Raw genomic sequence first — 13,685 nt, 5'->3', positions numbered from 1 at the left:
GAGCACTCACAGGAGTGCGAAATATTCCGTACCTGGTATACTTCGTATGTACACATTCATGGCACCAGACTTGTCTACTACAACGCAAGTATACTAGAATTGAACCAACATTCCCCGAAAGGACGATATGACGACCGTGCGTCTTGGGCGGTTTATAAAAGTATGAATTAATTGAGATGATCAAGGTTTGTACCTAGCTTTGAGATATAAAGAGAGAGGTAGGTCTTCATAGCTTTGCCATGTACCATAGGTACAACATTTACGAAGTACAAACGTACACCTCTAAACGCCCTGAATTCGTACCAGGTAGACCCGTTAATTGTACCCGGGACGCTAATCCATATCAGATCTAGCGCAATGGGGCCCAATATCAGACCAGCCATTCACGGGGCCGCGTCCCAACCGCTGGCCAGGCGCGCGTCTAACCGAGAGAAATTTCCATAGATCCCTCCAACGGGCGCCAAATACGTGAACGTCGACACTCATTTCTCCTTGTTGACTCTCATTTTTCCTCTACAAAGTCGAGTTCTTCGACGATTACGCTAGCCGCTTTGCCCCTTCTTGGGATTAGCTGTGCCATATCAGCAAGAGAATATGTATACACCCTACACTATGCTGGCGCCATCCTTGCATATACTCTTCTCGGCTGAGTAGCGATTCCCTCTCTCTCTCGTCTGTCGCTGGCCCCAGAGACAGGATCACCGGCCCACACAACTTTGCGATAGTGAACTGCACGATAATCATGTCCAGTACGCCGATTGTATGTGTTGACATACGGAGACGATCAGTAATGCTACTTGGACAGTAATCCCCGGGCTGTCGTATCTGGTCTCCCTGATAGCGGACCACTTCTCGAGGCCCCAAAAAAAGTTGCCTCGTTCGTCCCCTGGTATTCATGTCAAAGTCCATCAACGTGCCTGCCGTCCCATCTTTGGCTCTCCCCACGCTCCACAAGGTCCTTTTGGGGGCCCCCCGCGACAACGGTGCGCGGGCGGTCTATTGCAACCCCATATCCTCAATCGTGGTACATGGCACAACTTGACGATGTCGATGGCAGCGGGCCTCTTTAGCGGCTAACAGATCGAATGGGCCGCCCGTGTATTTTTAGAGGCTCTCCTTCTCAGGGCCCCCGATGTCACTCTAGCCCACGCAAAACCTCGTCCTCGGCAGGGGTGCCGCCATGGAGACATAGGCTCCGTCGTGGTGGACGGCCCAATAACGGACCCGGTAGCCGCTTTCCTCGCCCGGCCGTTTCTACGCGCCCAACCCGAAACAGCCGCTCATCTCGACGTCTCGTCCGACCAATACTCATCCTGCCTCGTCCGGCTGTTAGCACTTTCGGATACACAAGACTGGTTTCATGCTATTTCTTCTGCTTCTCTCATTTCCCGTGTCACCCAACTGCTCGTTTCAGGGACTCCCCTATGCTTCGGCATCAGACCTGCAGTTCGCAGCTGACAGCCGCGCTACCTGGTCTCCTGGCCTCCTCGAGCATCGTGGCTCCCTGCCTTATATCAACTCGGGCTTGTCCGTCTCGAGAAGTCGTCTAATCTCTCTTCCAATAACTCAAGATACTTTCGTATTGAAACGTCTGCACTGACTGTTTCTACTTTTCTTTCCTCTTTTTTTCCTTTTCTTTTCCGTTTCTCATTTTTTTTCTCTTGTCTTTCCTACCTTCTCATCTCTCTGTTAGGTCAATTTCCTTAACGGCGGTGGTCTTTTTCTTCCTTGTCCATTTGCACCACTACTACGACTAACCTGTCTATTCTCTTGCTCCTGGGTTCTATCCGTTGTCCTCCCTCTACCTAGACCTATTTATCCCCGTTTCCCCAATACCCTCTTGCAGGACCCTCCTGGTGAGGATTACTCAAGAGAACCATTCGCTTCGGAGACGCCACAGTACCCTTTCCTTAATCGATAATCTTCAAGATCTACACGCGAAGTCGGCCACCAAAGACCGGACCATGCCGAAACATACGCGATCTTCTAGCTCGAGCCATAACCGCTACGGCAACTCCATGCCCATGTCCCTCGCTCCCGCTGCCAACCCCCACCCCAACATGTACAACCAGCGGCTACCCATGCCAGACTACTACCCCGTCCCGTCCTCCTCCGCATCCGCGCAGCCCCTCGGCCAGCCCGAGTCCTACGACACTTACACCACAGCGCCCCCCGTGTCTGTTCCGCCCATCCAGCACCGCGCCTCGTCGGGGGCTTGGACCGCTCAAGACGACCAGACACTCCTACAGGCTCGTGCTCAAGGTCTTAACTGGGCACAGATTCAGGCTACATACTTCAGCAACAAGACGCCGAATGCTTGCCGCAAGCGCCATGAGCGGCTCATGGAGCGCAAGGGCGCCGACGACTGGGATAACCGAAAACTCGAGCGCATCGCCAAGGAGTACATGGGCATGCGAAAGGAGATCTGGGCGGGCTTGGCCGCTCGTACTGGCGAGAAGTGGAATGTTGTCGAGGCCAAGGTACACGCTGTCCCGATTTTACCCCCGTCCCCCTTTTTTCCTTTTGTTTTCCTGCTTCTTTACAGCGCCACACGCGCTTCCTTGCCACACCATGGCTAACCCGTGCGGTTTTCATCTTCTGCTACGAATAGTGCATGTCCAATGGACTCAAGAACCTGCAGAGCGCAGCGCGTTCCTACTCGAGACGAGAACGACTAGAGACCGGTCAAGCATTGGCACCAGGGTATGACGATGACAGCGGAATAAGCGGCATCGGGTTAACTCCTGTTGACGACCTAGACCCGCCCTACAGTAGCCCCGGAACCGCGTCGTCGGGAGGCCACTCGGTCAGCGGCGGCAGCGCCGCCTCGGTCGCGGGATACGCCCCGGCCTCCCATCACTTCAGCATGCACCCCATGCACTCGGGCGAGTACTACGCCCCGCCAGGCCCCCATCACGGCTATACGAGCTCCGTCTCCTCCACGGCCTCCGGGCATACCGGATACTCGACGTCCGGTCACCATCGGCACTCGCAGTCGCCCAGCCCGTACCTGCATCCTCACGCGCAGAGACTACCGAGCGGCGATATGGGCATCGGTGCCATCATAAACAGGGGCGTACCGCCTATGTAGGCGTGGGAGCCTTGCCGCCTCTTACTTGGTTATCAGCTTCTCTCTCTTTTGTACCGTTTTTTTTTTCTTTCTTTTGTTTCTTGCAAAGTGTTCCTCTTCATGACGGCGTTTGCACCAGGATTTTCTTTTCTTTTGTTTTTTCGCTCTTTCTTTTGTCTCTGACGACACTGGCGGAATTGCATTGGCATGTTGGAGTTCAGGAGTTGAGGCATTTTCGATTCGACGAGGGGATACGCCAACCACGTTCACTCGAGCGACGACAGGGCTAGTGTTGGAAAAGGAGAGAGTTGGCTGGGACCAGGGCTGCCAACGGACACGCTCATTTCTTTGTTCTGATTTCATTGCAAGGGAGAGGGCTACAGGCCTACTACAGCCCTGTTCCTGCTCCCATGATATGCGCGGTTAATGATGGGATCCGTTAATGATGGTTGCGGCGGCCAGAGAAGAAGGGAGAAAGAAACTTGACTATGGCTTGGTGGCTTACGACATACTCATCTCATATTTGACTATTAGTTTGCATTCATAGATACCATGAGCCGGGCTAGGGTAGACGAGGCTCGGGGGGTGGCAATTTGATGATATTCTATTCTTCTATTGCCGCGCTGTTTGGTTCTCGACTTGTCCAGTAATGTCGGAACCTGTCAATATCAGGCCTAAATGGGACATGAAAGAGACCACATACAAAGGAAGAGCCTGAGAGGGTAACATATAGAGTACAGATAGTAGAGATACAATGCCATCGTTTTTCCAACCTTTCCGTTTTTTTGATTCGTCTTTGTTTCCTTTTTTACCCCCTCCTCTGTCGAGGCGCTTCCCGGTTCTATGTCTTGGACGATGGTGATACAACAGGCATTTCGTCCAGTTCGTCCTCGATCCATTCGTCGTCGTCATCATCGTAGCCTACGATGCTCCTCCACACGCGGCTCCACATGCCCTTCTTCTGCACGAGGGCCAGCACCATGACAACGGGCAGGTGCCAGACGCTGGCCCAGAACAGGCCGCGGGCGGAGCCCTTGTAGCCGTCGTAGCGCCAGAAACGCACGGCCTGCCAGATGAGCCAGCCGTTGACCGGGGAGCTGGTGAGGGCGAAAGACCACTCGGTGACGCCGGCGGCACAGAGACCGAGGCAGAGGGGCACAAAGGCGATACTATAACGGAGGGCGACGCGGGCGTTGCGGGCCGGGTTGGTCCAGGCGAGCATGCGGAGGCCGGCGGCGCGGTACTCGTCGCGGATGGACCAGGAGAGGGCCATGAAGTGGGGGAACTGCCAGGCGAAGAGGAAGGCGGCGAGGATCCAGCCGCCGAGGGAGCCGCCGTCGTGGGCCAGGAGGAGCTCGCGCCAGGTGCCGTCGCCGGTGGCGGACTCGCCGGCGGCAGCGGCCCAGCCCATGAGCGGGGGGATGCCGCCGACCAGGGCGCCGACCCAGGTGTTGGCGACGGTGACGGCCTTGAGCGGGGTGTAGACGCCTGCGTAGAGGACGATGTTGGCGGCGCCGAGGAAGGCCACGGTGGGGTTGACGCCGAAGTAGAGGGCGGCGGTGCCCGTGGCGGCGGTGGCGAGGGCGAAGAGGACGGCGCCCCGGCGGGAGATGAGGTTTCGCACCAGGGGCCGGTTGCGGGTGCGGGACATGCGGGCGTCGGTGGCGGGCTCGTAGAGCATGTTGAGCGAGTTGGCGGCGGCCGAGCAGAGGGCGGTCCCGGTGGTCAGGAAGAGGAGGGTCAGGGGCGAGAGGGACGGCGACTCGGTCACGGCGGGGGTGAGGAAGGAGGGGACCGGGTAGAGGGCGTAGGAGGCCATGGAGGTGAGGACGACGAGGACGGTCAGGCGGGGTTTGGCGAGGGAGAGGAAGGCGGAGAAGGAGCGGCGGAGGGACTGGGTCGGGTGACTGGCGGCGATGCTGGCGAGGGCCGAGGAGGCGTCCTGGGACGGTAGCACTTCCGAGTCGGACGGCGAGGTTCCCGCGGTAGAGGAAGAGGAAGCGCCGCTACCCCCGGCGACAGCAGCAGCATCGGCGGCCGCTTTACGACGGGCCGCCTGGCGTCGGCGGTGCGGGAGGTCTGCATTTACCCCGGGTGGCGGAGTCGTCTCCTTTGCCGACGAGGTAGAAGCGAAAAAACTCGCGGCGGTCGCCGAGCTCTTGCTATCGTTGTGTATTGGGGCATGACGCTGTGCCGTGACGCGGTGTACAAGGTTGTTGGGCAGGAAGTAGTTGGCGCTCAACCGAGCCGAGGGGACGGACGACGCGTTTCGACGAGGAGCCAGACGCGACGGCGGCGACAGGGAAAGAGGCTGTATCCTTGGTGGACGGGACGTGCATTGTCTGCAGAGGCCGAGTGCGGCGGAGGGATCGAGGATGTGGACGCGGCGGAGGGATCGAACTGGTGGCCGCATTGTCGGTCGAGATTGCGGCCGAGGTCAGGTCGGCATGGTACTTGAGACGGGTCCGAACGACTCAATTCGCCATTCCAAGGTAGACAGGACCGATTTCTGTCAAGTGTGACGCAGGTCGGGTCCGTAATTGATTGAGAGAGGTGCTTCGTAGCGGTGATGGGTGATGGTGATGGTGACGATGATGGATCAAAGTCCAGGTTCTGGTCCGAAAATCTGCCCCGGTCCATCAGGCGACGACGGGATTTGATTGGCTGCCTTTGACAGTTGGTGGCAGTTGTTAACTGATTGAGCCGAGCGAGGTCGGATGATATAATCAAGAGGCTGGCTTTCGAGGTACCTAGGTACATATCAGTATTTCGTACTCCCAGGAGCGACTCCTCGTCTTCTTTCCTCTTTCACTTCTCACAAAAGAGTCATTCAATGGATGATGATAAGTCTCAAGAATTTCCATTCAACTACCAATGCAATTCCCATCTGTTCTGCCGCATTGGGAACCCGGATGTTCCCTTCTTTCTCTGGCATCGACTCGACAAACCGAAGCCCCCGCCATTTCTCTATTCTTGGCCGTTCCCTGTTCTTTGTCTGCGATCATGCCGCCAGACGTGAAAACACACGGGAACCATTGGAAGGGCTGCATTCCATTCTATTAATATCAACAGCTTTGGACGTTTCCGTCTCTGGGCATGGTCAACCATCTCTTTGTCCTCAAACGAAACCCAGCCCTGGTAACCAACCACAGCCTTTGATTGACCACCCAAACGACCGAAGAGGCGATCCTCTAGTATCCCTTCTTTCCCATTTTTCTTTCTTGCCAAAACTGTCCCATTGAAGACAAAGGCTGTTCTGTCTTATTGTTTCTTCTGTTGAGTCGGACTCGTCTGCACTCTCTAGCCACATCTCCCGGCCTGGTTTTCAACGTACGCTGGCTTGCAATGAGCTGTTGGGGCAGCTCCGACTGATCCAGACATGGCATCAAGGACGCATACTGACTGGCCTTTGCAAAACAGCCCAAAGTTGGCCTTCGCCCAGGTTTGATCCCGTTGCCACAGCTTGAATGCTGACTTGAGAACCTGTAAACCAACGACCGACCATCCATCTCAGGGGGGACTGGCCTAGTGGCATCATGTCTTTGTTCGCAGCTTCGAGGGAAGGCGAAGGGATCAAGCAGACTACGAATCTTGCTCAACCCCGCGCCACCGAGTATACTCATACATGCAGGTCCTGTGCAAGGGTTCCTTACTCCTCGCCAACATGATCCATTCTTCTCGCTGTCCAGGTTCCTCTATATCTGCATTTGGAATGTATAGACCGAGTTCCTTTCTTTCGGAGAACAATGAAACTTCGCCATCAATGAACCAGCAGCGCCCAAAAAGAGACCCAAAACTGAAAATACACACCCCTAGACTTCGGTCCCTTGGAACAACAGGGACACCGAGGTCGTCTTTGTCTCGCCATTCCCTCATATGAGCTTCTTCCAAGGCTCATCTTCTTCCCGGTTCTCAACTTCAAGCCCATATTCTGTTTCCTTTTTCTTTTCTTCCTCTCTAGTCTCAGTCATTCCTTCGAATCATCTTGCCTATCACTGTATCATTGATCCTCTTCGAATCCGTTGTGGGAAGCAAATGAACCATCATGTCGCTTAGCGGGATGCATCAGCCCAGCAGCTCCAGCCGCCCATACTCGGGGCCTCTGCCTCGAGGCCCGAAAATTCCTCGCCTGCCGGTCGACAAGAGACACCGACCTCTCATCACGCCCTCCGACCCCGAATGGCCGCCAGTGGAACAGGAATTCAGGGAACTGCTCAATTACCCCTCCGTCACCATCGGCCAACTTCTGGACGAGTACTTCACGCCGCACGAGAAGAGGCTCGTCATCCCCGCAGTCGTGCCCGCGAGCCTAGCCCACGTCCAGGCCGAGAACACGAAAAGGTTTAAGAGGCTGCTTGCTGTCCGGTTCCGTGGCCACACCATCACCCTCGCCACCAAATTTGCAATGCTCTGGTTCGGCCTGCCCGTGGAACCGCTCCTGCCGCAGCTCTTCGACCACGCCAGGTACCAGGTCGACACCACCGACGATCTGGGCCTCCAGGAGATCGAGGTCCGCCCGCCTCTGCATTTCCTCACCGCCCATGACCAGCGCAACTACGGCAAGGAGGAGCTCAGCGGCCGAGAGTCGGGCTTCAGCACCATCCCCGTTCCCGTATCCAGCTTGCACGGGTCCAATGAGGTGCCTCGGGGTCTTTCTCTTCGTGGCGGCGGCGGCGACGACCACGAAGACGACGATGAGCACATTTCCATTTCCAGTGACGTCGAGTCGGAGGATGTGTTCATGTCCGATGACGCCGAGCTCGAGCCAGATGAAGACGAAACCTCAAATGAACAAGGCGGAGCTTTGGATGGAGCTTTTGAAGACCAAGCTGTCGACGCGGATGATGAGCAGCACGAAACACCCACGTCATCTGCCCAACCCGGCCCTGGAACCCTCACTCTGTATGGCTACCAAGGTCGTATCCGAGTTGACGTGAAGCAGCGACAATCCGCCCAAGCCGCAATCAGGTCGCTTTTGTGCCTACGTCCCGCCGAGGATGCCGAGGTGGTCTTGCGCAAACTCGACAAGAATAGCGGCCAAGTGAAAAAGACCATTGGCTTCTTCGGCCACCAGACCGCGCCTAACGAGGCGGTCGACTACATCTTGGAAAATGATCCCCATAGCTACGCGTGGTTCGTCCACCGCGGCGGCGAAATGGCCCCTTCTCATTATCAGCCTCAGGACAGCACCGCCGGCACCGTTGTCGAACTCCTTCTGGACGGTAAAGATGAACGCGTGGCCTATTGGAGGCAGCCTTCAAGTGAGATCTGTGATCCCGACGGCGAGGCCCAACGTTTCGGCTTTAACCACTACATGCCATTCGTAAAGACGGCCCAAGATGTGCTCTTCGGATACCCAGAACGGGGAGAAGTCAAAATTCACGCCAACGTCAGCTACTCCGATCCCTCGGACTCGGGAGACGACACGGATCCCTGGTACAGCGGTCTTGGAATCGCCGCGAATTATCTCCAGTGGGCCCTATACCCCCCTTCCAAAGGTGTACGCAAGCTCGTGGTGAAATGCCAGGCCCTCAAACGAGGTGAAGTCGTCTTCCATGTCCCTGGAAATGCCAAGACGCAGGGGCTCTACAAGAGCCTGCCGCCATACCGCGATTGTCTTTCTCGACTAAGGGAACTGCGCAGCCACGTCTTCCCCGCCAACAACGTTCGCAAGTTCTTGATCTGGCGCGGAGTCGATTACTATTGGTCGCCCGATCCCCATGCCGTTGCCAGGCCCCTGACCTGGGACCCCAGGGAGAGAGATGAGGCAAAGGTCGACCAATTTGTGCGGTCGTTGCAGGCATTCATGCGCGGCTACGCCGACCAATATGGCGATGCCGCCGTCTTCCTCGTCCTCCAACCTCTGTACGACGAGAAAGAAGGGGAAGACGGCACCACTCAGACGACTTCGATCCTCAGGTTCCCTGGATCCAAAGGCGCCATCAGTCGTACGCCACTGCCAGAGGACCTGACCAGCACGACGGAGTTTTTGCGCATCTTCCTCCAGGCATACGAAAGTTCCTCCACGGGCGCCAGCCCGAAGCTGGACTTGAGCCGGACGCAGATCATGTTATGGCAGGGCAAGGATGGGAAGCCCGGTTCGGATCAATCGGAAGATGGCTGGGAGCCTCACATCTTTGTGGTGGATCAGGACACGCCGAACGAAGAGATGGCCCTGATTCGACGACTGCTCGTGGGTCGGGTCATCGATTGTTCTATTGTCAAAGGAGAAGAAGACGTGGACAATTTTAGTAAGTTCCTTAACGTTCCGGTCCACAGCAAAGTGAATTTCATGATGTCGCATTCATGCGTGTATTCTAACAAGGACGACCCGTACAGTCCAGCGCCTGAGAGAAGACGGGGAGAGCCACGGGGCACAAACGGTCTGGGGCCCCCGGTACGGTATGATTGATGGGTGGCGTCGTGAAAAGATGGGCCTCAGAGACATCGCCGACGGCAAAAATCCCTGGACAAATCGGCTGAGAGAGGAGTACGAGGAGCGCAGACGAGCCGAGGCCGCCAGTCGAGAGGCTGAATCGCAGAAAGCCAACATCTCCCTCCCACGCTCCAGCCTCCGGGAACTGTCCTGGGCTAGGCCGCTCAGCATCTACGACTCGGGAACTTACAATCCCTCCATCCCCATCAACGCACCCCCTCTGGAACAGATGCTGCGCACGGGAGATGGCGGGGTACCCATGGTGTCCAAGGCAGTGCTCACTCCGACGGAGCAGCGGCAGCTTCTCAAGGAGTACAACGAGTTGCGCAACCTGAACATCCAGCGCATCTACTTCTGTCAGTATCGCCATGAGGGGTGCAAGTTCACCTACCGTGTGGATGATCACAAGGCGATTAAAGGAGCACCTGGAGAAGAAGCATATTGCCTCCAAGTGCCCCTGGTGCCGTGATCCCCTGTACGAATATCAAACTCCGGAGCAGAAACGACGACACTTTAAAGAGAAACACGGGGACGAGCTGAGAGCCATTCTGGACGTGCAGCAGCCTCAACAGCCGCTGCAGCTCCGGCAAAGGCAGGACCCCTCACCGTCGGCCGCGAAATTGGGTGCTGGCAACCAAGAGCAGCAAAACATCAGAACGCAGCTGAAGGAGCTCTTCGCAAAACCGCGGTCCATTTTCGAACAGCCAGCGGACCGCCCGAGCGGCCAACCGATGGCGCCCTCCCCACCCGCGAGGGCAAATTCCAAGGAGTCGGAGTTTTACTTCTGCGACCGTTGCGGCCGGGACCACGGAGAGCTCACCGACGCGGCCGACCGCGCGCATCACGACCGCCGGTGCGTCCCGCAAGCCGAGGGTGCAGGGCACTGCACCTTTTGCGAAGCTTGTGGCGACTACGTCTGGAATACGGGGGAGGACGCCGCACGATGGGAGCCGTACGCCCAACACCCTCATGCCTGCAAGGGCATCTCGCACCCGGGGAAGCCGCACTGCACCAAGTGCGGGCTTTCGATGGCCAAGTTCAGCGACGAGTATGTCGATAAGCACCGGATCCACTGCAGAGGCTTCAGCCGCGAACTCGGCTGCTTTTGCCCATACTGTCGTGAGTCTTTTGAGAATATGCCCGGCGGCGACCAGAAAAACCACGACGAGTCCCTCACCCAGAAGAATGCGCACATCCAGGCCTGCCGCGACGCCAAGGTACCCGCGCAGTCCAAGGTTTATCACGGGTCCATGACTCCGTTCGACCTCTATCCTCCCGAGTATTGGGCAGAGCCGGTCCGGCCGCATGACTCGCTCTATGATGGGCCGGTCGCGGCGAAGAACCGGCCGCGGTTCAAAGCCTGGCGCCCGTCGCGACGTCTCCGCTACCCCCTCGCCTGGTACGACAAGCCTGGGCCCAACCCGAAAGCGGACCCGCCCATCGACTGCCCGCAGTGCCGCGACCCGCTGATTGGTCTCCGGCCGTTGGATGTTATCCGCCATTTCGAGGAGAAGCATGGGCCCGGACCGCTCCAGTCGTGCCCTTTCTGTGAGCTGTCCTTCAGAGAGCGCCAGGGTAACGGGGCCGAGGAGGGCCAGGTCACCTCCCGCAGGAACCAGGCGCTTCACATGGAGTGCCATATCTTTGAGCTATGGACGCTACTCCTCGCACAAAACCCGGCTGCTGCTAACGATGTGCGGCTGCCCCGGCCGCAGCCGGCCGGGGCCCCTTTCTCCCGGGACCATCCGCTGTATAACCCGGAGGAGGTCGGCATGGACCGGCGGCATAAACGCTGTCCGCTGTTCGAGGTGTGCGGTGCCATGGTTGGCTTCATGACGGCAGAGCAGTGGGCAACGCACATGAAAGAATCCCACGGCAGCGAGGACTTTTCCATTGCGACTGACGCTGAGATTGAAGCGCAGAAGTGGACGATTGAAAGGGCTCGGCAGCTCTGGGGGACGCCGGCGGCCCCTGGCATCTCTCAAGGACCACAGGGCAACCCCGCGCCCAGTAACCCGCCTGGCGACGCACCAGGAAACGCGCCGGTTACTCCCCAGCCAGACCACCCTCCGGTCAATGTACTGGTCAATCCGCCGGAACGTCCGGTGCCCAACCCTCCGCCCACTCCACAGCCGAATATGACACCGAACCAGCCGGCTATCCCACCGGTCACCCCGATAAGCACTGGTCACGGTAATGACGATCATGGTCACATTCTCGTCGACCAGCATGGCAACTTCATGCCGAGCGAGGACATGTACTGCTCCCGGTGCTTTCGCAAAGTCCCTAAGAAGTCGGGCGTCAAGGCTGGTGAACCGTTCTGGCGAGAGCAAATCGAGGTAAGCTTGGAAGATGCGCCGTGCAATAGATGGATGGGTCCCTGCCCTATCAGAGGCAAGCTTGACGGTTCACAGAATGCTAACATGACGGGGAATTTAAGGCACACTCGGACCCGAATCGAAGCTGCCGCATTCCGCCACAACAGGGAACGGTAACCATATTCCCCGACGGCACGAACGACCTACCCAACCGCACGGGATGGATCCATAAGCCAGACCTACCCGGACAACTGAAACAGCTGCGGCGGGACTGGGTTAAGAAGCACAAGGGATACAGCAGGACGATCTATCCCATCGACGGGCATTGGGATCGGACGATGACCATGTGGAAATTTGACCCGAATCACCCGGACAACAAGGAGTACTGGGGACTTCCTTTCCCGCTGGAAGGCGACACAGACGACGAGGGAGACGATGAACACGAGTCGGAAGACGATTCGGGCGACGATTCGGGAGATGACCAGGGAGACGAGCCGGTTGGCAGCGGGGGACCTGGAGCGGCGACTGGTAAAGGCAGTTCCGCTGCGGGAGCTCCGGGAGCCACTCCCGGTTCGCATGGGGGTCACAAAAAGGGAACCAAAGGACCCGCTCAAGGGAAGTCCCCTGGAAAATCAGGGACGAAGAACACCCCTACCTCGTCTGGTCCGAAGACGACACCGAAAGGCGGCAGTGCGTCGAAGAAAGCGAAGAAGGTGGGTACACCCAAGACGAAGGGACAACAGAAGAAGCAGGGTAGCGGTACACCTCAGTCAAAGAAGGCCGCTCAGAAGGAGGTGGAGCAACAAGAAGATGAAGCAGAGGAAGAGGATGACACACCGGAAAAGGCGAGGGGAGATGAGGAAGAGCTGTCCGAAGCGGGAAACCTCGACTTGGCCTATGGCGATACGAAGAGCGTTGGTGATGTGGACGAAGAAATGGAAGAGAATGTCGCGGGGAGCATTAGCAGCAGCAGCAGCAGCGGACGGAGTTATGACAGCAACAGTAGCAGAAGCGGCAGCAGTGAGGGCAGCTACGAGAGCTTCGACGAGGACGACGGGAATGGCGGCAAGAAGCGTGGCAAGAAGCGCAAGCGGCACTCTGACCCGACGTACAAACCGAACAAGAAGCTGATGGCGAAGGAGCAGCAGCAGGAAGAGTTGGACAAGGCGGAGATGGTCAGTGAGCTGGTGGAGGAGGCGGCGGAGGTGGGAGAGGAGGAAGGGAACCCGTCGAAAAAGGCCAAGATACAGACGGAGGAGGACTTTGTTGTTCCGGATGTGCCAGGCCAGATGATGGTGACGGCTACGTCTGTGACGGGTTCGGCGAAGTAGGGCAGATGGTGAATTAGGGGATAGATGGATGGTGTTTTGGCGATAGATTTGCCTTGTGTTGCTTTAAGTTTGGTTGTCGTTTGGCTGTCCGTAATTGTATTTCCTTTAGTCTTATATAGGTGAAATTGTCGTTTCGCTATGGAAATACACGAGTTTGAATGTAGGAAGGCGGTTGTCGGCGTCTGAATCCGGTGATGGTCATGAATGAAGATTAGATGAGTTTTGATCCCAAGTAGACTCTCCTACTTCGTAGTGACTAATCAGAACCCAATCAGAAAGACATTATGTCAGCAAATGTATGTACATAGCGCTCGGGCTTTATGATTACTCATCACTCTCATGATCTGAATACAACCCCTCCCCATACCTAATGGCTGGCGTCGTCCACCTCAACCTCCATGTAATACATCACGGAACCCTGGGCCATCACTTGGATTCACCAACCTCATTACCACGCCAAATACCTTTACCCGCAGAACTCCACAGAGTCTCATTCCTTTCCTGAATACCCCTCGTTTCCCTTCCACGCA

General features: G+C 57.0%; 4 protein-coding genes across 4 annotated transcripts; 2 read left to right on the top strand and 2 right to left on the bottom strand.

Annotated features, from left to right (window-relative positions):
- Window positions 1–1,640: 1,640 nt before the first annotated feature.
- On the top strand, window positions 1,641–3,103 carry ACRALDRAFT_1082201 (uncharacterized protein). The gene is made up of 2 exons (XM_071019275.1): window positions 1,641–2,480; window positions 2,612–3,103. The coding sequence occupies exons 1-2, from the start codon at window positions 1,965–1,967 to the stop codon at window positions 3,089–3,091; spliced, it is 996 nt and encodes a 331-aa protein (XP_070874675.1). The 5' UTR covers window positions 1,641–1,964; the 3' UTR covers window positions 3,092–3,103.
- Window positions 3,104–3,188: 85 nt separating this feature from the next.
- On the bottom strand, window positions 3,189–3,831 carry ACRALDRAFT_2019386 (uncharacterized protein; the record flags this gene model as incomplete). Its single annotated transcript, XM_071019974.1, has 6 exons — window positions 3,189–3,215; window positions 3,260–3,416; window positions 3,452–3,551; window positions 3,583–3,682; window positions 3,710–3,744; window positions 3,774–3,831. The coding sequence occupies 6 exons, from the start codon at window positions 3,829–3,831 to the stop codon at window positions 3,189–3,191; spliced, it is 477 nt and encodes a 158-aa protein (XP_070874674.1).
- ACRALDRAFT_1064318 (uncharacterized protein) lies at window positions 3,255–5,653 on the bottom strand. Its single transcript, XM_071016949.1, has one exon. It carries the CDS (start codon window positions 5,481–5,483, stop codon window positions 3,912–3,914), a length of 1,572 nt encoding a protein of 523 aa, XP_070874673.1. The 5' UTR covers window positions 5,484–5,653; the 3' UTR covers window positions 3,255–3,911.
- Window positions 5,654–7,115: 1,462 nt separating this feature from the next.
- On the top strand, window positions 7,116–13,277 carry ACRALDRAFT_1082203 (uncharacterized protein; the record flags this gene model as incomplete). The annotated part of the gene is made up of 4 exons (XM_071019276.1): window positions 7,116–9,321; window positions 9,410–9,887; window positions 9,916–11,845; window positions 11,947–13,277. The coding sequence occupies 4 exons, from the start codon at window positions 7,116–7,118 to the stop codon at window positions 13,153–13,155; spliced, it is 5,823 nt and encodes a 1,940-aa protein (XP_070874672.1). The 3' UTR covers window positions 13,156–13,277.
- Window positions 13,278–13,685: the final 408 nt, after the last annotated feature.

This window comes from Sodiomyces alcalophilus (assembly GCF_042370955.1).
Source record: "Sodiomyces alcalophilus JCM 7366 unplaced genomic scaffold ACRALscaffold_4, whole genome shotgun sequence".
NCBI lineage: Eukaryota > Fungi > Ascomycota > Sordariomycetes > Glomerellales > Plectosphaerellaceae > Sodiomyces > Sodiomyces alcalophilus.
Note: the sequence above shows the minus strand (reverse complement) of the source record. Positions and strands in the feature narration are given on the sequence as shown.